Source organism: Leuresthes tenuis, unplaced genomic scaffold (genome assembly GCF_036924035.1).
Source record: "Leuresthes tenuis unplaced genomic scaffold, fLeuTen1.0.hap1 SCAF_1, whole genome shotgun sequence".
NCBI classification, from domain to species: domain Eukaryota; kingdom Metazoa; phylum Chordata; class Actinopteri; order Atheriniformes; family Atherinopsidae; genus Leuresthes; species Leuresthes tenuis.
Window position 1 is genome coordinate 12,808,935 of NW_027325355.1, and position 23,732 is coordinate 12,832,666.

At 40.2% G+C, this 23,732-nt stretch overlaps 1 protein-coding gene across 3 annotated transcripts in view; it reads right to left on the reverse strand.

Annotated features, from left to right (window-relative positions):
• Positions 1-1,126: 1,126 nt before the first annotated feature.
• The window catches only part of dmd (dystrophin), a 226,826-nt gene continuing 204,220 nt past the window's right edge, over positions 1,127-23,732 (reverse strand). For all 3 annotated transcript variants that reach the window (XM_072368727.1, XM_072369462.1, XM_072369897.1), the window contains 8 exons: positions 21,797-21,835; positions 20,053-20,118; positions 17,329-17,394; positions 14,068-14,226; positions 9,616-9,859; positions 6,392-6,506; positions 6,151-6,234; positions 1,127-3,456 (listed from right to left, as the gene is read on the reverse strand). In XM_072368727.1, coding sequence (XP_072224828.1) covers positions 3,338-3,456; positions 6,151-6,234; positions 6,392-6,506; positions 9,616-9,859; positions 14,068-14,226; positions 17,329-17,394; positions 20,053-20,118; positions 21,797-21,835 — 892 coding nt within the window. In that variant the 3' untranslated portion in view covers positions 1,127-3,337. The remainder of the gene's footprint in view (positions 3,457-6,150; positions 6,235-6,391; positions 6,507-9,615; positions 9,860-14,067; positions 14,227-17,328; positions 17,395-20,052; positions 20,119-21,796; positions 21,836-23,732) is intronic.

A 23,732-nucleotide genomic window follows, 5' to 3' on the forward strand; every position in this document is an offset into this window, starting at 1 on the left:
TAGTTGCTGGAACTCCTCTTTGTAGCCAGAGTCATCACCTCCTAAGAAAAGCCACCGTGATGTTGTTCACAAACTTTATGAACTTGTTTGATGGATGAGAGGGGGTACACTGAATGTGATGGGGGAGAACAGATGGTAAATCTAGCACTTTCCTCATCAAGATGTAAGGAATGATTGTACTAAAGGCATATTTGAGTGCCATGGAGATGGCGTCTTCAGTGGTAAGCAAACCGATGAGGATCCAATGCTGAGGGGAGGCAGTCCTTGATGTCCTGTGAGACTGGCCTCTCAAGTCACTTCATCACCAGCAATATGAGGGCCATGGGCCCGATACCTGATGTTGCTCATGGCTATAATCAGCTGGTGTTTTAGTTTCAACTAATAACAATGGTTGATTTTGGCATGCTGGGATGGTTGCTTGGGACAGGATGAGATTGAAGATCTCGCTAAGGGACTCCAAAAGTTGACCTGCACATGCTATGAGTTGTACTCCGACCTGAAGGTGGGATGAGGCTGGACTATGCCGGTCACCCAGAGTTTCTAATTTGGGAAACCCAATTTAGTTTTTTTACCGAAAACATCCATCATTGAGCATAGAATGTAAAAGAGTACAGCATTTGTGTACTCTTCAAGGTTCTCACTCTCCCACTGATTCCATATGAAGCAGTCCTGCAGCTGACTGGCTTAATACTAAATATCTGTGCCAAATGAGAGCTATTACGTCCAATATTATAACACTGCTCAATGAGATTAAAAAGGAAGAATAGTAATATTTTCACTTCTTTGGTGTTCTGGAAGTAATTATCACGCCGACACGACAGGTCATCAAACTGTAATTCTGCAGGGACTATTATATAGCATTATATTCGTGCACGGTCTAATTTTACGTGAATAGCAAAGACTGCGCACGCCAAGGCACTTTTCACAGGCTTGTTTCAATGAACGAGGAACATTATGTAAACGTGGCCTAATTGTGAAATATGTCATGATTTCAACAGATGGATGAGGCCAGTGACTTCGTGTATCAGGGGAGTGAAAATTTGTGGATTTGTGGACGTTTGTGGAACCTTATGGGGATACTACAATGTCCTGTAATAAATTTGAATAAAAAAATAAATTAGGCAAGTCAACATAACTGCGTGCTTTATTGATATACAGTAAAGCATTTTATAATACAGTAGTAAGGCATACATTTGGTGCAATCTGATATGTTGTGAAATACAGACGTGTTACTTGGAAAATGAGCCGAGCATGAGACAAAAATTAAAAGCGAATTAAAATAAAATTGAGTTCCGTCTGAAAATAAAAACTTTTTGGATCATGCTGTGAGAATGTAATGCCAAAAAAAATGCATCCAGTCTTTATTGTTAATGGATTTAAAAAAAAAAGAAGAAAAAAAAAGGTTTTCATTTAATTCAACAGACGACCATTCGGAGCACCCCCACACAACGAAACCAAACTGCCTTGAAGCCAAATACTCATTGTAACGCAGGCAGAATAAACACTTCCACACTCGAAAAACACAAAGATCTAGCATGTTCAGGGTTAACCGTTGTGCACGGATGAAACGGATGCATGTATTATTCTTGAGTCACAGAAAGTCTGATAGACTTGAAAAGTACAGTGATTGAATTCGAACATTCAGCCTGGAGGCTCCTACGGTGCAGCAAAGGTGCAAGGAGCGATTACATCATCATGTGAATTAATCGGCCAGAAATGATCAGTTAATAAACAATCCAAGTGTGCAGAACTGATATATCACAGACTAAACTACCAAAATTCACACGAGGTAGAGCTTTTACTTTACCCAGGCCACCTTCAATGCAAATATTTCTTTGTTAAAACTGTAATTCTTTTTCCAAACGCAATAAGCGTTAACAATCTCAAAGTAGCAGCCTCATGAATTTGTAGCGCCCGGTTGCTAATAAGAATAGCGTTCCTACTGCTGATAAGGACGAGCTTTCCGCTGATGAACGGACAGAGTGCAGAACGAACAAGACACCAGAAAAGAATCTAGGCCAAAACATTAAAGACAAAAAAAAGAAATAAAATCAATAATAATAAAAAAAAAAAAATCAATTAATCAAATAGCTAAATATGCTTCAGTGTAAAAACGTTTCTGTTCATTTCAAGGTCTTCATAATGCTGAACTATGAAAGTGTGAACGCAACAAGCAGATTTAAGTCTTTAGAAGCACAATTTCACGACTGAGGATTTTGGATACGAATAATTTGAAAGGATGAAAAGACGTCCACAGAAACGATTCAGCTGACAGGAGTGGGTTACTTTCAGATCTGCGCGAACAAACTCATAGGGGCCTAACCCAGTACTCTGAAATAAACTTTTAATCTGACTTCAATGATGCAGAAGTGAACAAAGAGATGTCAGTGACATCAGCGTTGGGTGGGCTCATTTAGTCCTGAAAGCTGCCCCAGTGGATTATGTTGTTACATTCACTTTTTCTTAGCGAGACCTCGACATTGCGACTGCACAAAATTGGAAGGATGTGGTTATTCACCGGACTACCGTATCGTGCCATTCCCTCGCATGTTTAGAAACGGAGGATCTGGAACTTTTTGAAGCTTAACACAGAATAGTTCAAACCCTGCTGCTGCAGTTTTGACTTCTTTATAAAATGTTTATCGCGATCGTCAGTAGGACATCTGCAGCTGTACGAGGGGTCGGTGACATCAGACTCTAACTCTGTTCAACAGTTTTAAATGACTTTGCGGACTCGTATCAGTTGTTAATGGGGCCTTATAAAGGGTCTGTTTGCTGCACACACAGAAGGGCAGGATGGCTGGACAGATGGCTGAATGAAGAATTTTGGTCTAACCCCCCCCCCCAAAAGAAATCTTATTCAATATTAATAATATTAGGCACCACCACTCACACATACATATACTCAAACAGACACACACAGTTGAAAACAGTTTCTTCTTTAAAACACGGTTCATTTTTACAATCATTATCTTAATACAAATGTCTGAAATGCTTCAGCCGTTTCACCGATTCGAAAGAGCGAATAAACACTGAACACACTTTGTATTCTCCGTCTCTCGTTGACAACCCCACCCTTGGTTTATACAATTGCATAGAAGTTTTAAAACCAGCCTTTGTTAACAATAATATAACTTCAGGACATTTTAAGAAACTACTGAAATCTATCCAAATTATAGTATTTCCTTTTTTTTTTTTAATTTTATTTACCTGTTGGTGGAACAACAATTCCTCACAAAAATAGTCTTTATATTCTCTTTGCAAACAGTTTTCAATCCAGTTGTTCTGACTAGAAAAGCATGCAATAAGTTGGAGGGGAGGAGATTAGAGGGCGGGATCAAAAAGGTAGGGTCTGCTGCTGTTTGGTACTCTGCTTGTCCGTCACTGCGTCGACCAATGACTCCATGGCGCAGCCAAGATAGTCAGCCATGTAGCACAAACTGACGAAGCTGGGGCCTGAGGACAGAGAAATGAGACACCTTTAGGGAAAACATACTCACACAATTAAGGATGGGAATTGTTAAGAATGTAGCAATTCCGGTTCCATTATCGATATCGCTTATCGATTCGGTCCCTTATCGATTCTCTTATCGATTCTCATCCCTTTGTATACAGTACAAATGGCTTTGGTTGCAGTAACACTTTAATTTCAAGTATGCACCAACATTTTACCTATTTTCGCCTCAACAGAACCTGGAGGTTTTACGTTGCAGGGCGCTCAAGTTTTGACATCCATATCGATTTATTTTCTCTCTCAGAAATGTATCCACAGCTGGAGGATGGCGTTAAAACATTTCACAAACTCTGCTTTCAGATTTTCACATTTTTTGAACCACAGCCCAAAGAGAAGTGGCAGCTGTCTTTCAATCAGTGACAGCAATCTGTCTAAGATCAAATATTAGTTAAAAGCCATATTGAATACCATTTTTACCATTTTCTTTTACGAAAAAAGATTAGCTGAACTGAGAGTTATCAATGTCTTTGAACCTTGCTAGAACACCAACTTAAGGTGAACGCATAACCTGGTTGAGGCAGTTTATGTTAAGAGTTTAGGATTAAAGTTCCTGAAGAAGAAAACATCCATTTTAAGCATGGATGCAACATAGCCATTTTAATGTTAAGTTTTAGGCACCATACAATATTTCCCTGAAAGTTCGTAAGGGTTCTGTGCTCGAACAGATACTTCTGACTATGTACAAACTTTCAGTAGGTAAAACTATTGGAATATTATTAGGCGTGGAATCACTTTTAACTGCTACACACGATTCGTAGCTATACTGATCCATTAAGCCAGATGGAACAAATCAGTTGGTCAGATAACAAGTATCTCTTAAAAACATAAAGGTCTGAAAGACTGAAGAGTTTGCTTTCAAATTCAGACATTACTGAAGCTGTTGTCTTTGCACCTTAGTGCCTCAGGGAGACTTGTTTAGTTGTCCCGTACATGCTCAATAAGTTGGACTGCATTGAAATGAAGATTTAAACCAGTATGTTGGTTTCCTTCCATTAGGCATTATTTTATGATTTGGCAAAATCTGAATATGCTTAAAATAAACTGGACTGATTAGAATTGTGATGAATTTGATTGTAATTAGTCAACAATAAATTGAAAATGAATTGGGCTTGAGAGGACTGCTCGTGTGAGATAGTGGTATAGAACTGTAATGGTCTTTTAACCAGGACTAAGAGATCTGAACACATCACACCAGTTTTAAAACCTTTACACTGGCTTCCAGTCAGTCACAGAATAGATTTTAAAAGCCTGCTTATGGTTTACAAATCCCAGAACGGTTTAGGCCCAAAATACATCTGTGATATGTTCAGAGAATATAAACCCAGCAGAGCTCTTAGATCCAAGGACTCAGGCCAGCTGGTCCAGTCCAGAGTCCAGACTAAACATGGAGAAGCAGCATTTAGCTGCTATGCTGCAAACAAGTGGAACAAACTGCCAGCGGAGATTAAACTGTCACTAAATGTAGACATTTCTCATGTGTCTATGCATTAAATCTGCACAGTATCTTTTAACTTATCTAGACAGTTGCTTGTTTTTAATCATTTTAATTATTTCATTTGTTTCTCTTTATATTCTTTTATGTGTTCTTAATGCTTCTTCCACTCCCCGCTGCAATGCTTTTATCTTATATAAAGCACTTTGAATTGTTCTGTACATGAAATGTGTCATACAAACAAACTCGACTTGCCTATAAATAAACTAAACTGAATTGAAACGCAATACCAAAATACTTTTGAAATGTCTAATATGTCTAATCCTACATCAAAGACGTCAACATTTAATGTAGGATTAGACATGTTAAATAATACTGTTTGATTGACTTTTACATCCATGCCTGGCAAGAGCTCCAAGACTTTTATAACATGGCAAATTAACCTCTGAACTATAAACCAAAGTGATTGGTCCAAATATAAACTAATCAAAATAAAGGCATGATGTTCTCACATAATACGCCGAACCGTTCTACAACAGTAATTCTACACTTGACAGTGAAGAAAACACTTGCAGTGTGAAAGGAAAGAAAGCTTAAGAGGAAGGTGTCTGACATGGTTTGTCATTTCCAGTATGCATTTAGTCTCTTTGTTTGTAGGTTTTGTGCCAAAAAAAAGCAATCGCATCATCAATCCACCTAATAAGCCATGTCACGATGACGGTTCGAGTACAGTGGTGAAATGAGAAGGTGGAAGAAGGGATCATTGAGCCACTAACCTCTCAGTGATGTCCCCTTCTCCCTCCTGGCTCATGGCAAAAAGCAGTGAGGAAGGAAAAACAGAAAGAAAGAGGGGGGAAAAAAGAAAACAGCCTTGTTTTAGTTAAACAAATAGGAGGATGGCTCATCAGGTTTAATACTTTTCTTAGTTTATACAGTTGGAACTGTGCAAATTCAAAAGCAAAATAGGGAGACGCTGTATGAAAAACTAGAGTTCGAGCACTGTTCTTAGATGCCATCAAAAAAAAAACAAGTGAGCTACTCACTTTAATCAAATCTGTGCTTGTTGTTGTAGAAAAGAATAGCATGTTACGGACTTATTTTAGACAAGAGCGAAGATGTTGTCAAAACAAACATTTCTGTTTCTAAAGTATCTTCCTGATACAAGTAAAAACTTATATGGAAGCATTCAGTCAGTGTTTCGTACCCTGGCTGTGAGGAAAAGTATTGTTGAGTTGTTCCATCACTTCCTCAAGTCCAGAAGCAGAAGGGCTGGACAGCTCATCATCCCCTGAAAATAATTACGAGAGGTTTTTGGTTTTCCACCAGCTGAATTCATTCAAAGAAAAACATTCTATTCAAAATTCTATTCGTGCAATCTGTGCTCCTTGAATTGTGGCTGCATGTTAAAGGATATCAGTGAGGGGGGTGTGTGCATCGAATTTTACCCATTGTATCAGTAGTTTGGCTGGCAGCCACTCGGAGTAGAGGTAGGGAGGAGTCAGAGCGCTGAGATGAGGTCGAGGGAGAGGACAGTGCTGTGCCGTTCATCTTGGAATCCGTCTAACACATCCACAGACAAAAACACCCACAGTCATCCATTAGAAACATATCAAATGGCAGGATACATGACAGAGCTTAAGAAGAGTGAGGAAAAAGTGGGCTGAGTAGACCAACTAGTAGGACCAACCCAGATTGGTAAAGGCAAAAATTGGTTAGGGATGCACCGATACCAGTACATGTATCGGTATCTATACCATGTGACTGTACTCGAATCGTATCGACAAGTACTAAAAGGTAAGTACTTGCACTCGGTTTAAAAAATTGTGGTATCGGTGCATCCCTAAACTTTGTGCACCTCTTGGATCGACTAAAATAAAGTCAATGTCGCATACATGGATGCTGGAATGTTTGGAGGCGAGGCAAGTTTTATTTGTATAGCACAATTCAACGATAAAGGTGATTCAAAGTGCTTTACAGAGACATTAAAACAGAAGAAATAAAAAGCATGATTTAAAATTTAAACAAAAGAAAGAAATAAGAACAAGAGATAAAGTCAGAAAAGATTATATATATGAAGGATAAAATCAATAGTTAAAACATGATTCCGTTTTGAAACTCAAGCTTATTCAAATGCAGCTGAAAATAGATGCAGCTTCAACCTGGACTTAAATACATTTCAGCTGATCTGAGGCTTTCTGGGAGTTAGTTCCAGACATGTGGAGCATAGAAGCTGAATGCAGCTTCTCCTTGTCTGGTTCTGACTCTGGGAACTGATAAAAAACCAGATCCAGATGACCTGAGGGGTCTGGAAGGTTCATAGTGGGTCAGGAGGCCACTGATGTATTTTGGTCCTTGACCATTCAGAGCTTTATAGACCAGCATCAGAACTTTAAAGTCTATCCACCGATGGACAGGCAGCCAGTGTAAAGACTTCAGAGCTGGACTAATGTGCCACATTTTTTTGGTCTTAGTGAGGACTCGAGCAGCTGAGTTCTGGATGAGCTGCAGTTGTCTAACTCACTTTTTAGGTAGACCTGGAGCTCTACAACATCAACGGAACATTAAGAGCTTTCACCAAGAACTCAATGTGACTGTGGAAGACAACCCTGGAGGCCAATTCCAAGCCAACTGCACAAATAAAATTGAAGTGCAACATCTATCAAGGAGATGCTCTGTCCAGGTATAGGCATAGCCAATCAACCGCATCATCACAAGTCGCGACCATCGTGCACCTCCTCTAGACAGAAGACATCAAGCTATACGCAAGGACATTGAGACTAGATAAATGCGGCCGAATAATATCAAAGAGAGGCAAGGGGATCGCGACTGAAGGGGTTGAACAGAGGCCACCATAGCAGACGTTCAACATAGCCACAAATGCCTTGGGATTCCACAGAAATAAGCCACGACCAAGTACCAAGAAAGAATGAGGCAGGTCCCGAAGAGTCAGCTGAGTGGAGACGACAAAGACTGAGCCATCAACACATGCATCATCACTTGAATAAGCCTCTGCACAGTGTGTACCAACAGATTCAATAAGTGGCTGATATCGACAAGACCTATCAGGGGCTAGAAAAAGCTGTTCTGAAAGAGAATAGAGAGGCAAGAACAGACCCCTGAACATGAAAGCAATAAGGTCGGATCTACCACAGCAGTCTGGACCCCATGTGCAGGTTGTGCAAAGAGGCTTCTGAGACAGTCCAGCAAATAGTATGGAACACACAGAATACCATAACCAAGTGATGGCAATACTGTACAGGAACGTCTGTGCTGAGTATGGATAGGAACTCAGAAGAATACTTGACTCTATTGATCTGAGAGGGAAATAGTTGAGCAGTATTAGCAGCTATTAGCATGCTAGTGAACAATGCTTTGTGATATACTGTAAAGGATCAAGTCAGAGACGTATACAGCGTAAGTTGTAGCAATCCATGTCTACTGGTAATTACTGTATTTTAACTAACTGGATATAATAATATCATAAACCATTCATACTTTGAGACCCACATCTTTATCAGAAATCTGCCAATAATGTAATCTTAATACACCGAGAGCGGTACAGGGCATTCAATGAAGCAATGAGAGTGAGGAAAGGACCACTGTTGTGTTGAAAACACACCTTATTCTCACAGTTATACGTAATCCAATTTACAAGAACGCAACCAATCAACCAGAAAGCGTTCAATTGACAAAGTGATGGCGAAACAATATTGTTAATCTTTCAAAAAGTAGGAGCAATAACTGCATAGAAGTTGGTTTGTGTCATCTTCATTATCTAAGCCGTCGGCTTTTTGTAAACAGAAATAAACAGAAAAATGAATTAATAAAAAACCATGAGGAATTACTTCTCAGAAACTTACATTTCCCTCGTCTTTAGTTCAGGCACTGAGAGTTGGAACTAATCCCTCTTTTTTGGCTAAATAAATTGCCAGGGTTTACACTTGCTCATATATATATATAGTGAGGCTAATCTGAAAAAAAGGCTTCAATTTGCTAGGGAGCATAAAGATTGGACTCTGGAGAGATGGAAGAAGGTCATGTGGTCTGATGAGTCCAGATTTGCTCTGTTCCAGAGTGATGGGAGCATCGGAATAAGAAGAGAGGCGGATGAAGTGCCGCACCCATCATGCCAAGTGCCTACTGTACAAGCCTGTGGGGGCAGTGCTATGACCTGGGGTTGCTGCAGCTGGTCAGGTCAAGGTTCAGCAACATTATGAGCCCAAAGAAGGAAGTCAGCTGACTACCTGAATATAATGAATGACCAGATTATTCCATCAATGGACTTTTTCTTCCCTGATGGCACAGGCATGTCCCAAGATGACAATGCCAGGATTCATCGGGGTCAAATTGTGAAAGAGTGGTTCAGGGAGCGTGAGACATAATTTTCACACATGGATTGGCCCTCACAAAGTCCAGATCTTAACCCTATTGAGAATCTTTGGGATGTGCTGGAGAAGACTTTGCACAGTGGTCCGACTCTCCCATCATCAATACAAGATCTTGGTGAAAAATTAATGCTGGACGGAAATAAATCTTGTGACATTTCAGAAGCTTATTGAAACGATGCCACACCTTCCAATTGATCTATACTGTTGTCATTGTCAAAGAGGGCACCATCTTGCAACTTCTCACGCGTTTGTGGTGGTTGGGTGTTGCCGTTGCACTGTACCTGCTCCAGCAGCTGCCTGAGCCTGTGCAGTTGGGACTCCAGTTGTTTGTTGTGATCTTCAAGTATCTGCATGCGGGCTTCCAAACGCCCTTTGTGTTGCCTTAGTAGTTTTGCCTCTGCAATGAGCTCGGCATCTCGCGCACTCTGTGGTGACATTGGGAGCATCTCGGGAGGCGAAGGCAGTGGGGATAGACCCTTCCTGTCATGGGCCTTTTTCAGACGGTCATACTCGGACTGTAATTTCCTGCAGAGAAGACCAGAGAGAAATTGACCAACTGCCATCTGTTATAAAATAAAACAATAAAATAATATTGTGTATATAAATGCACACACACAAAATAGCCACTGAGGAGCAGGGGCCGTGTTTAACCGAATATTTTCCATTGTCACGGCAAAATCTGAAGTAATTTGACAGATTGCAATTCACACCCTGACCACTTGGTGGCAAGTGAGCAAATTAATTAGCTATTGTCTCTCTTGATGCATGACCTCGATGGCTTCACTAGGAAAAATGTCACGGCAAGCTGAGCCACTTGACATATTTGATTACGCACAAGTCGGCACGCAATTCAAGTCCACGCGAACCAGGAGGAAGGTGTGAGACGTTCAGGCCACAGCAGGCGAACTGTTCCCATTTTAAGTGCAATCTTTTAATTTAACTGTTGATATGTAGCTACTGGGGCCACAGTGGGTGGTCACTGCGGAAAAAAAGTTACACTGATGTGTGATGGCACGGTGGGGATTCTCTGTTCAGCTTGTTCGGACTGAATATTAATTAAAAATGAATGAAAATTAAATGCTATTGAATACATCATAATTTTGTATTTTTAGAATTAAAGGGACGGGTAAAAATAGATTATGACGGGATTTTTATGGCCCTGTCAGTCAAAATAACGGACAACAAAAAAGTCTAGCGCAACCTCTGCTGTTGAGGACACTTGGTAGTACTTGGTTGCTCCAACATATTGCGTTTTACTGAGGTTTATACAGTTAAAGAGTGGCCATTTATGAAACTTTCAAAACTCTGTCAGACATGCACTTATCAAGCTAGGCACTTCGATCCAGCATAAAAACTAGCCACTTGTGTATGGCAATTATTTTTTTTTACAACATGCTTCTAAGGGGCATCATGTTACGAACCGTTACTGAAACATCTTTCCAGGGAACTATCACAACCTTTCAATACTGGTAACTCGTATACTCTATGACAGCTGGGCCGGACTTTCAGACCAAAAAATTAACGGGGGCAAGAAATTGTCTTTGACCAGTAAGTAGCAGTTAAAACTTGAATAAATCAATAGATTAAAAAAATAAATTATGTTGTGTTTTCTTTTCTTTTGAATTTAGTCAGATCTAACAAAGGCAAACTGAAAATGCACATAATAAAAGTACATTTTTTATGGCAGATGTCACATTTGTTTTAATTTTGTCATCATTTATCACCTCATCTAGGACCGCTGTTTCCGAGTCAGGAAATGGCCTTTTCCTCTTTGCCATTATCCACGAAACGTGAAGGGATGCTGCTGCTGCAGCTCTTTCTTGGGCTGTGCGTGACCTCACTATAGTTGTACAGCTCCCGTTGCAACATGCCATCAAACTCTGCACTTTAGCAGCCTTCTGTGATCCCTCGGGAAGGTTTGCACGAAAAGTCTGGTGTTTCTCGATGTGTAATCTTTTAACACCCCACGCACTCATTAAATATTAAACACATCGGTTTTGCGCTTGAATGTGATGGTAAAATAAAAGTATTTGTCCATCCAGGCGGGGTTAACTCTACATTTTCTTTTGTATTTTTTCCCGTTTTCGGGTGGAAAAAGACTGCTGGCAGAAGACTAATTCTTCCCCTACAACTTAAAAACACAACAACGTGTTGCATTATGGGTTTAATGTTGCTATGTTGCATTCATAGTCCGCACTACTGTAGGAATTTATTCCATCAATGTAGAAATGTCTGAAGGCTTCTGATTTTTACATATTTATTCATTTATTCTGTCAGAACGATATGCTGGGCCACATGGAGGTTGGTTCTGGGGCACCATTTGAAGAGGCCCTATGATATAATGTAAAATATATGTCTTCTACAAGTAGAAGCTCTATATCATGACAGCGTCTTGTTAATTATATAAAAACGTCAATCTTTCTTGATCAGAAGTGACCAGTAGGTTAAGATAATTTATGTTAGCTCAAATCAGACTGAAGCCCCCACAGAATACAAAAATGAACACTTCATAAATACGACATTATGAGGATTTACGATAAAGTTACGCACTAAAAGCAAAAAAACACGGTAAGCTATATTTTTTTGTTTACTTGGTAAATACACAATCAATATGCAGTAAAGGCTTCTTTTGTGTCAGTTGTTTTTTTAATTTTCATTGTTGCTATAGAAGATCTACATGGACAGCTCGCTGGGATGTTTTACGTTGGATTAATAGAGGCAAGCTTAAAGGTTCTATGAGAGTTATATTTATATATTTATCAGTTTGCTTGATTAGTGATTTGTAGGCCTCTTGAACTGAAATTGTAACGTATTGTTCAAATTAACAAAATCATGTTTTTTTGGGGGTTTTTTGAACCCCTTTCAGCACAACTGCCTTTGAATTGTGTGAATTTTCTCTGGAGGAGACCACCACATCTACACATTATCAAAATCACATAAAATCACATTCACACCTCATTAATTAATTTCTACTTTAATATCTAATTTGCAGCTGCAACATTAACATTTAAGATTAGCTTGAATAATATGAAACTTTACTTCTCAACCTTTTAATGTTAGTATGGAGGAGGGCTGGGCGATATGGGAAAAAGACACATCACGATTTATTTATTTTTTTTAATCTATATATGAGTCGATATCGATATATATCGGGTCCATAACTTTTAGCATCCACTTGAAGCCTTTATTTTCCACTGAGCTTATTGGTAGCATATATTCTGCAATACAATAAGCTACTGCATTTGTAACATCACAGTGTCTCTTAGATTTTTTGTCATACGGCCTGGTGCTGGATAAAGCAGACTCTATGGTCTTCAGGTGTTGTTATTGGGGGAAGATTAGCACTTGTTCCAGGCTGTGTTTGTAAAAGTCTGCATTCTCTGTGCTCAAACGGCTGGCGCTGCTTCAGGAGATGAAAAAGATTAGCGGTATTCCCTGTCTTTGTCGGAACATGTGCTCGACCTAATTTGCAGTGCACGCTGCTCTATTTCGTGTAGGACTTCTAAAGACCAAAATACCTCCACACCACCGAACATTTTGGGCCATTCCTATCAACAATGTCATCAACAGGGTCATCCCTCATGCCTCGGGCTGTGTCTTCCATCGTTTCTTCCGAGGGATCACTCATTTTCTTTTTTTATACGGCTGCAGCAGCACAAAGAAATTAGCCACGACTAGCTGCTAACATGGTTCTATTCCAGCCATGTGATTGGTTTAGCGCGGCGCAACTCTTGTTATCATTGGCTATTCGTATTATCCATCAAAGGATGGATGAATGTAATCTATCGAAAAGTACATCGACCATGTTTCATATCTCTATCGAGTAAAAGTTATTCCTCGATAGCTAACGTTATCGTTTTATCGCCCAGCCCTAGTATGGAGCAACACAACGTGACAGTGAGGGTTTGCACTTGGTCTGTCATATTACTGCTGTGTCATATGGGTTTCTATCAGTGTGAAGGGACTCCATGTAAGAGGTTACTACCAGCAAATTTACAACGAAGAAAAAGCAGTGTCAAAACTCAAAGAATGTATTATTTATTTTTTATTTCTTTCCACAGAGACATGATTTTTTCTTTTAGGCTGAAAGATTTAACTAGACCAATGAAAAAGATTATCGAAAAATATCAATTAGCAGACTTTATAGGTGGATTACCAGAAGACGGTGTAGGTTAGCTGCTGGTATGTTTTGATCATTTTTAGCATGGAAAATATCCACCGTGATTCCTGCATTGTAAAAGGCTTGCTTCAGTGAAATTACACGAAAGCTTTTTAAATTGTGTGCAGCATGTGCATCCACCTGTGTACGAGTACAAAAAAGCCTCAAAATGCTCCTTTATTTCTCTAATATTGTATCACCAGTTACATAACTGAGCACAGTGAAAAGTTTGTAAATATGTCTGCAATATATGCAAATGTGAAACATGGAAATGTCTAAATAATTCTATAGTTCATTCAGGCTATGAATGTCTTCATGATTTTATAAGAAACACCAGTAGACCTGCTGATTTACTGTTTTGTTATTCACCTGACAGCCGACTATGACTTGGCTAACATATTTATTTGCATATAGAGTGGTTCTTATTCTGAATCTATTAAAAACTTTGTAAGCCTTCAAAACATCTGGGAAAATAAACCCCATTTTTTGTCTTATCTTTGCCCAACTTGCTTTGTCACCAACATTAGTGTCAGCTGATTTATTTCCTCAATTTCTCAGCCCTGTGGTCACTGACCTGTTCTCCTGCTCGAGGTCGTTGAGGACCCTCTCCAGCTCTCCCTTCTCCTCCGACTCCATGGAGATGAGGATTTGGGCGGGGCTGCGGGGCTGACTGAGAGGAGAGCCTTGGTTCAGAGACTGGCAGTAGTGCTGGATCAACATGTGCTCGTCATCACTGCAGATACACACACACACACATAGAACATGATGGAAAACGACAGGTCACACACACTCATCATCATCATAGGCCAATGCACATACTCAGAGGGGAATTGAGAACACAAAAACAAAAATAATCAGAAACTACTTTAAAAGAAGAACAGGACTGTGACTCAGATGGCTAATCCAAAGCACAACAGGGCCAGAAAGAGGGCAAGATTCGTGCTCAGATTAAATTAGTCCTGAGCTCGTTATGGAAGACTCCGCCCACCGTGAGTAATGAGACGCACAGCCTGCAGTGTTTGGGAGGAGCTTAAGTAGACCATGTAATTAAATGCATGTGCATTTGTGGCAAGTAATCCATCCATCCGTTTTCTATACCAGCTTAATCCAACTGTCGGGTCGCGGGGGGGGGGGCTGGAGCCTATCCCGGCAGTCATTGGGCGAGAGGCATATCTATATTTATATCTACACACTCAGCATTTCTCTCTAAAACCTGTAGGGTCGAGTTGTTGCCAAAAAGCTCAATCTTAGTTTCATCTGACCACAGCACTTTCTCCCAAGCCCTCTTTGAATCATTTAGATGTTCGGTGACAAACTTAAGACGGTCTATAAATGTGCATTCTTGAACAGGGGGGACCCCTTGCGTGAGCTGCAACATTTCAATCCATTACGGTAACTGTGCTCTTTTTCAGTGGCGTTCTTGGTGACTTTCTTCCCAACTGCCGTCAGATCATAACCAAGCTCCTCTTGTGTCGTTTTAGGCTGATCTTCCACCTAATGAACATTAGTGTTGTATCTTGTATGGAGCTCCAGATGATGGGCGACTGATGGTCATTTTATATTTCTTCCATTTTCGAATAATCAGACCAGCAGCTTCTCACAAAGCTTCTCGCTGAATGGGCCATTCCAGCTTTGTCCTTTGACACCTCTATGATCTTGCCCGTGGTGGATAGGTTGGAATGGAAGAAATTGAACGGCTGGGTTGTAGGGAATCAAAGTCGATGTCATGTGTTTTTTTCAGAATTTGTGGTTGATATTCTGTCTTTCTCCATTCAAATTAAACCACCGATTTCTCTGTAAGTGAGCAAACTTACAAATTCAATACTCATAGATCTGCCCTCTTCTGGACAGAGATCTCTGACGTTGTTCCTGGGGTTTGATTTAAGTCACTCTCCTAGTTTGAGGGTAATGGTTCCAATTACCAATTTTGCCTTCACCTCCTACATCGTTTCAACTTCCTTCTTTAGTCCTTGGTATTTTCTTTTAGCTTTTCATGTTCCTTCTTATTAATGTAATGGCTACATCTATCGCTACTGTCTTTCTCTTTAGTTCATTGACCAACATAATGTTGATTAGCCATCGCCAGATTCTCAGTCTGGATCTGGATGTTCCAAAGGATCTCAGCACGCATGCTCTCCAAATATTGAGATAACCCCACGTTAATATTGAGACTTTCAACCCATACTTGACTGTCCCTGATGCTTCTGTGCTGATCCTGCACCTTCCTCCTCTTCTTCCTGGTTTAATGGGTTTCAGCTGCCTATAGCACACAAACCTAGCAGTTCAACAGTGGGGGGCATCTTCCTGATGTATTTCTGGACCTTAGTTGTTTCATTCTGGATGCCCACAACCCACCGGCTTCTCTCTGTCTGCTCAGTATATAGTCTCAGGATGCCGGAGGATGCTATCCAAAGCGACTTACAAATGACAGTGATATGGGTGGCATCTGTCTACTCCCCAAGGCAAGTTACTGTATGAATGGGGTATCAGATGACTGGGAAGACACACACCTTCATGGTGTGGATTTTGTTCTTCCCATTCAGCTGACTCTTCACATACCTGACTTCCTTGCAGAATCTACACGGTTGCCTTTTGCCTCTGGGTCCCTAAAGTATTTGTAGCTGTCCTGTACATCTGCTATCTTAGCATCTGGTAGTTAACGTTTGTGATCATCTTGTCTCTCACTGATACTATTTGGTTGTACTAATCTAGTCCGAATGACATTCCAACATCCCTGCTGTACATCCTGATGAGGTGAATCAGTGAGCCGATGCCTGGCATAGATCCTGATGTCATGTCAGACTGATCCACTTCGGAACTAGAATCCATAGCCACTATTTATGATGATCAAGGCTTCAAGGTTGAGTGGATTTAGGTGTATGCAAAATAGCAGTAGGGACAGAGCATATACTTGGTATATGCTGCACTTGATGGAAACTTGTGAATTCATCTTTGAATTGGCCCAAAGTGTTGCCTTCCGAAGTCCCATTGAGCTATCGATAAAGGCTCTCAGTGTCGATGTTAGAGTTGCATCATTCCACTATCCCTGTGTCTGACTGAGATCCATAAGTCTATAAAAAAAAAAAGCATCATAGGATACAAGCAGACTTTGATTTGCATTTAAAAATGCTGAATGAGAAGAACCTTTTCCCCCAGTAGACAGCAATGTCTAGATCTGGGGGAAAATCATAACTACAGCTGAAGTACATGAAGCCATCAAATCCATACACAGTGTTATATATATGAGGCTGGACAGCTTCACAGCTCAGGCCTTCTGTTATTTGTGTCAGTTTTGAAAGACATGCACAACAAGGCTTTTCCTTTTTTCCCATGGCTGCCTTCTAGATATCCTGTCAAGGGACGCTTTCTCTTCAGTTTTAACAAGAAAGACTGGTTGTAGACTGGTTGACTTGGCCTTGAATGTGGATCTCAAAATGCTCTGTCGGGTTCTAAAGCGCCATCTTTAAAAAGATGCCTCCTGCACTTTTAAAATGGTCACGGTGGATACTGTGCATGGCTAGGATGCACTGTCTGGGTAATATGACAATTCTGTCTTTTTAAGAGGGGAAAATCAGTAAAAGCCAATACACGGCTGCTGGGATTACTTTAAATATGTATGCGTCCAGGGATGTGGCTAGCTACTTTGAAAAAACAAAAACAAACCAAAAAAAAACACAACAAGGGGGTGATGGTGAAAAAAACAAATAGGCTTGTGAAAACGAGAAAATCAAGTATTTGAACAATGACGAGACAGTCGAAAATGGCATATACAGTTCACATGTAGTGAGTTATACGGATATGGCAAAACTAAACAACAACAAAAAGCCATTCTCACATGCTCTCATTGGGGGAGATATTTTCATTCTGATAAGAGCCATTACGATTCTCCATTTCTGCCAACCTGCGAAGGGGGAAGAAACAGTGCAGTCAGTCCCAAAACTAAAACAGAGGAGCAGCTAACCAGACGAGAAGAAAAACTGATCTCATAACAGGAGCCTTATACCTGCATGTCGCTGCTAAGGTTTTTATGGTGTGAAATTATATCAAGCTTGTTCCAAAACTTCTTCCAGTACTAGTCAGATGTTTGCACCAAAACTGTGGCTGCTGTCTTTAATTTATCTGGTGTCTCCAGCTATACTGACTGTGAATAAGTGGAGTGTGTCATTTTATCTTTCACAGACCTCTGTCTACTAAAATGCAACTTGTTAATATTTACGACTGATGCACTGCAAACAGATTTCCAGCAAGTATTTTTTCCAGCACCACTATTACATGTCTGTCTTATCGTCATTTTCAGCAGACTAACTAAATGCCTAGTCGCAAACTTTAGTCACGAACACTATTTTTTTGTGAGTTATGCTGGCTAATTCTAGTCCTTGTGATAAGATAGCCTCACACACCTCAGTAGCTTACTACCAGAGTCATACAGATCTTTCACTGCACCCTTAAATCAGGAGTAAATCATTATCTTAAGGAATAACTTAACTGAACTCATTGCAGGAAAATTAAGCTCCTGTCACAATGGTATCGGTTCTGTAGTATCGGAACACTTGAATACTGAGTACGAGTACACGCACAAGGTATCGATACCGATGCTGTTATCGATACCCGTATCGATACTGATCCTGTTATCGATACCCGTGCCTATGCTGTTATCGGTACCCGTATCGCTGCAGATACTGTTATCGATACCCGTACCGGTACCGATGCTGTTATCGATACCGATGCTGTTATCAATACCCATATCGATACTGATCCTGTTGTCGATACCCGTGCCTATGCCGGTGCTGTTATCGATACCCGTATCGCTACCGATACTGTTATCGATACCCATATCGATGCCGGTATCGGTCCATCCCTAGTTCACTGAATATGAAGTTAGAGACTGCAGTCAAAATGTGTATCTTGGCACTATATTTATCTTTAACTTGTCCATGTCGCTTATGTAAAACTGCCCTGTGTGCCTTTAATTGCCCCTTGGGATAAATAATGTTTTTTTTAATTTAATTGGAACTGAATTGAATTGAAAGGTGAAATAAGGGGGAATAGTGTGGTTATTTAGAGATAAGAAAAATCTGCCTACTAGCTGATCTTAAGGTCACTGCTTGACACAGAAAGAATGACTCAAGAGTCAACCTACTAGTATAAAAACGGACTGACCTAGGAAGACACCCGTTGTGTTGTTGTGCGTCTTTCTTCACATTTTAACGAGTATCACTAAATAATCGTTTATTCAGGCAATCTACTTGGTGACGCAATGGAAACAACATTCTAGGAATAAAACAGAAATACTCAGGTTGTTTTTATGTTTTACTTTGTCTTTTTTTATCCTCAACTTTTCTCCTATGCTTACACTCCATATGAAAGCAGCTGCATATAGCTCCAAATTTAGCATAAGAAAAGATTTTTTTTATGTTGTTTTCCATAAATCAATTATACCTATATACCTAAAATATATATATATATATCCTAAAATGTAAAAATATTTTTAGGTATATATTTTCATGTGTACCTCAGGCACATAACTACAACAACACGAGGAGGCGACGTCACACATTAACTTTTTCTCTTCCCCTCTCTACCTTAAGGTAGGGCTGCGTGAAAAAATTATAAACAATCTGATTCTTGATGTGATTCTCAAGCAAGACTCCTGCACCATTTGCTCAATCTTAGAGCAACATACAAAAAAAAAAGAAGACTTCACTTAGGGCTGGGCGATAAAACGTTAGCTATCGAGGAATAACATTTCCTCAAAAAATCTAAGAGACATCATGATATTACAAATGCAGTAGCTTATTGTATTGCAAAAGACATGTTACCAATAAGCACAGTGGAAAATAAGGGGTTTAAGTGGATGCTAAAAGTTATGGATTTGATATATATCGATATCGACTGCTATAAAAAAATAAAAATTGTGACATGACTTTTTTCCATATCGCCCAGCCCTAACTTCGCTCTTTATTAACTTTTTATGTCAACACCAAAATATATTAACAAGAGAAGATTTGTGGACTGAAAGTATATGACATGCATCTCAAAAGTAACTTTTTTTTCTTTACATACTGTTACGAAGAGGATGAGGGAGAAAAAAAAAACACTCTTTCTCGACTTTGTCACTTTGACATTGATTCTATTTGATACAATACTCTGGGGGGGGGGGGGGTCATAGGGATGTAATTTCTGTCAAAAGCACAACAGAGTTCTCAAATCCTAAACTTTTGGATGTATTAAGTACAAAGATGAGGATAATGTAAGCTTACAGATCCTTGTCCCACTTCAGTAAAGAATTAGGACAACTGATCATGAGAATGAATTACAGCTTCATGGAGTTCATGAGCACATGGGGGGGAGGAAATGTCACATCAATCAATCAATGTGGCTATGGTGCCTGTCTGAAAGAGGTCTCTAGATAAGAAATAATTTGGGAAACTTTTAGGGTTGAGGACAGCAGTACGGAAAATGGAAAAAGCGGAGCAGGACAAAGACAACTTTAAACATGCTCTGAGTGAAACACTAAGCACATGCTACAAGGCCCTGCTGAACGAAGATAACACATTACCTGTTGGCGTAGTGCTCAATCCGAGTGTGCGTGTCATCGTGCGAGAGCTGAGGAGACGATCCAGGCCTGTGAGAGACAAACAAAAAGAAGTAAAGGAAGGAGGTTATGAATTCAATCAGGAGGGATTCGTTAATTCCAACACACACATGCTTAAAAGTCAGATTTTAAGCATGACAACACATGAGATCTGCTACAGACCTTGACTTATAGAAGACAACCAATAAAGCACCGAGCACCTCTCACTATGCTGCTTTCTGAACTCTCCATGAACATACATCCTCCATAATGTATGGAGGACACTGTATATGACATCATTTTTATCATTAACTTGTGATTCTCTTTCTTGGCAGGTATCCCTGGCCTGGCGTTAATTCTGGTACTCGTTGACTTCCTCTCAACGCCTAACTGGTTGATGCTGCCCTTCCTGAGTTGAAATGGAGTTTTTCCTTTGTTACCTCATGAATGCTCAGTACGCGGGACTGAATCGAATAGGAGTATAGATGGGATCTGGTGGTTTCCTTCTTTTTGGCATTATTTGTGCCTTTGTTGATCTTCTTTATTCCTTCTACACTGTTTGTACCTGCAATTTTTTCTATTTTATGTTTATGTATTTAGCAGACGCTTTTATCCAAAGTGAGGTAGTCAGATAAGGGGGTCTTGCCTAAGGACCCCTACTGGAGGTAATACCTTTCATGCAGGGGATTTGAACTCAGGTCTCCCACATGGAAGGTGGAAATCATACCACTACACTATCCAGACCATTTTGCCTCAGTTATCCTTTTTTGTTGCTTTTTTTCCCCTCTAGTCCCCCCCTCTCTCTGAAGAGTTGGCGTTAGGTTGGATTCAAGTATTTTTTTCCCCAGTTGAAGTAGCCTTCATGCAAAAGTTGCTTAACAGGAAATGGAAGCAAACGGAGATGGGATGTCAGGCTGCAAAGGGCCCCAGCCGTCTGGAACTCAGGCCAGCTTCGTTGAAGAGTTTCAGCCTCTCTACATGGAGTGACAGCTCGAGCTGTCGAGCTGACCTGCGTCCCATTATATACTGATATTAAAAAAACATTTATTTTCGCCATTCACAATTGACTTCCTGTGAGATGACTTGCCAGATACAGCACTGCAGTTTGCCATGTATTGACATGTTGACATTTTAAACATCAAATAGTTTAGAAACAGATCTTACGCTCGCAGAAATTTCTACCCCACAAGTCTGTGACAATAGTAGACATTAAGCTGCACTTCCAACTTTGGCATAGTGGTACAATTTTGATTTGATCAAATTTAATGACAGCTATTAGATGGATTTGGGTTGATGATAACATAGCTAATTTAGTTTCTCCAGTGTGTTCAAGGCTTTCCAGTCAAGGTGTTGGTATTGTTGCATACTTGCAAATATTCCATGCATTTCAGCCTGTGAGAGAAATAAAGCCTGAGAGAGTCAGAGTAATGGCAGACCAGTGATTCTTAGGTATGCATTTTGCTGTGACTGGCACGTGTTCCAGCCTGACTTCCCCTTAAAACAACAGCACAAACCCTAAGCTCAGGTGCTTGTAGTGCTCATAGTGTTCAAGTTTAGTTTTAATGTCAAAATGAGAATATCGAAGGGTCGGGAGTGCTCTTGATGTGGAGTAAGGCGCAGCAAGGAACCGTGAGAAGGTCAATTGGGTGGTGACAGGAGGAAAAACATGTTTATAGGACAATCTGTGTGTGTGTGTGTGTGTGTGTGTGCGTGCAAGTCATGTACTCACGCGTGGTCTACAGGCCAGAAGTTTATCAGAGTGACAGGACTGTAAAAGAAAAGGAAATAAGAAAAACAGAGATGATGATACAGGAAGTTGGAGGACATTACAAAGCAAAACATGATGGGATTTAAGGTAAGGAAAGGGCAGTTATGGCGGATAATAGCACTACCCTGACATGAAAAAAAGGGGATAAAAAGGATTTGAAGTGTTAAGGTAGCTGCACTGTACTCACATACAAATAAAGCAAATCCCTGCAACCTACAATTAATCGATTGCCCAGCCTGGTAGTATGAAACCATTTGCATTTGTTTGTGTTTGATGGCAGAAGAAGATATAAAAGCGCAGTTGCACAGTAATCCCACATGGGATATCAATGGTTATCAATGTGTAACTGCTGCAGGTAACACGTCTGAGGTGTTGAAAGTGATGCTATTAAATCCAACCCAGTAAAATCTTTCTTTTGCCAAATGTAACAGTACAGCACCGTGTGGGTAATTCACACAAAATGCAGATACTGATTGTTCAATTGACCCTCCACTAAGACCCTCCCACAAACGGCTTCTGTTCGATCCTACGTTAGCAACCGCAACTATGCACAAGAGGCCAGTCAAGCGTTCGGCAGAAAGCAATATGCCTGTGCATATGGGACTTGCAAGTCTGACAGTCGATATCCAAGACGTTTGGAGGGTGGTGTTGAATTCTTTGCCTTCCCCAGCCCAAGACGCAACAAGAAAGATGCCAGGTGTGGATAAAGCTATGTGGAAGACCACATCCCTCCAAAATCAATAAGAGCACCTTCGTTTGTTCTACGGTAAAGTGCTAGCTAACGTTAGCTAACCATAGCTTTGTGTGATAACATTAACAAAAACGTCTCTGTTAAACCTTGAGCCACGGTGTAATATTTAAGCTAAATAAATACTAACAGATTTATTTTATACTATATGTGAGCAATATCCTGGCGCACTGTAAACAAATGCAAGATAGCTTATTTTAGCAAGAAATTGGCAAACAGAACGATAGTGAATGCTAACGTTATATTTAATTCAAATCTAAAGAATATATATCGAGTTACCCTGCTATACAAGAACATTGTTGTTCTTGTGTGCTGGTTTTCTATTTGAAGTTCTCTATTTTGAGTTCCTCTTTTTTTGAACTTCGCCAACATTGACTCTGGTGAACGTATCCTTCAAACGCATATTGGAGACCTTTTTGTCTGCTTCTCCGTGACACCTCTGAAGAATTTTGCCAGAAAATTTCAGATAATTCCTGAGGAATATGACTTAACGGTACCGGTAAAAACTCCACGTTTCTCGCTTTAGGAGGGAAAGCTTGACTGGCATAGCAACAGTAACCAAAGGGGGCGGGGCTTAGTGAAGGGTCCATTGCAACCAGATTAATTAAATTAAAATTAGTGCGTATGCGAAATGTTCTTTTAACAACCGGCACCCACTCCCAACATTTCTGAGGATCAGTAGGAAAGCAGTGGCCCCCAGAAAACGCCTTAGAACGGGCTCAAAGAACACATAAAAAAGGTTGAGGTTTTATCCTCCTTTCAAACTCCCCAAATAACAATCTGATGAGATCTGCATCAGTGGGAAGCAAACCCGATCCACAAGTACCTACTAAATATCAAGAGGGTGGTTACGTTATGGCTAATGAGTGTAAATGTCTTTTTCATAATAGACTAGACAGCATATTAGGCACTAATCCAACAAGCTCACCACTCAACCGTTGTAATATAGACACAGTAACTCCCTTGTGTTTGATACTCACACAAAGCCTGGTGGCTGAGGTGCAAAGACCAGCAAGACTGTGTTTTTGCCACTGTGGCCACCATGATTTGAACAAATCTGGGATGATATGAAACCTATGACGTGTGTGATGGCCTGTGAAAAAAGGGTAACAGCCTGAGACTGCATTTTGGTCAATTTGACTCCTTGAG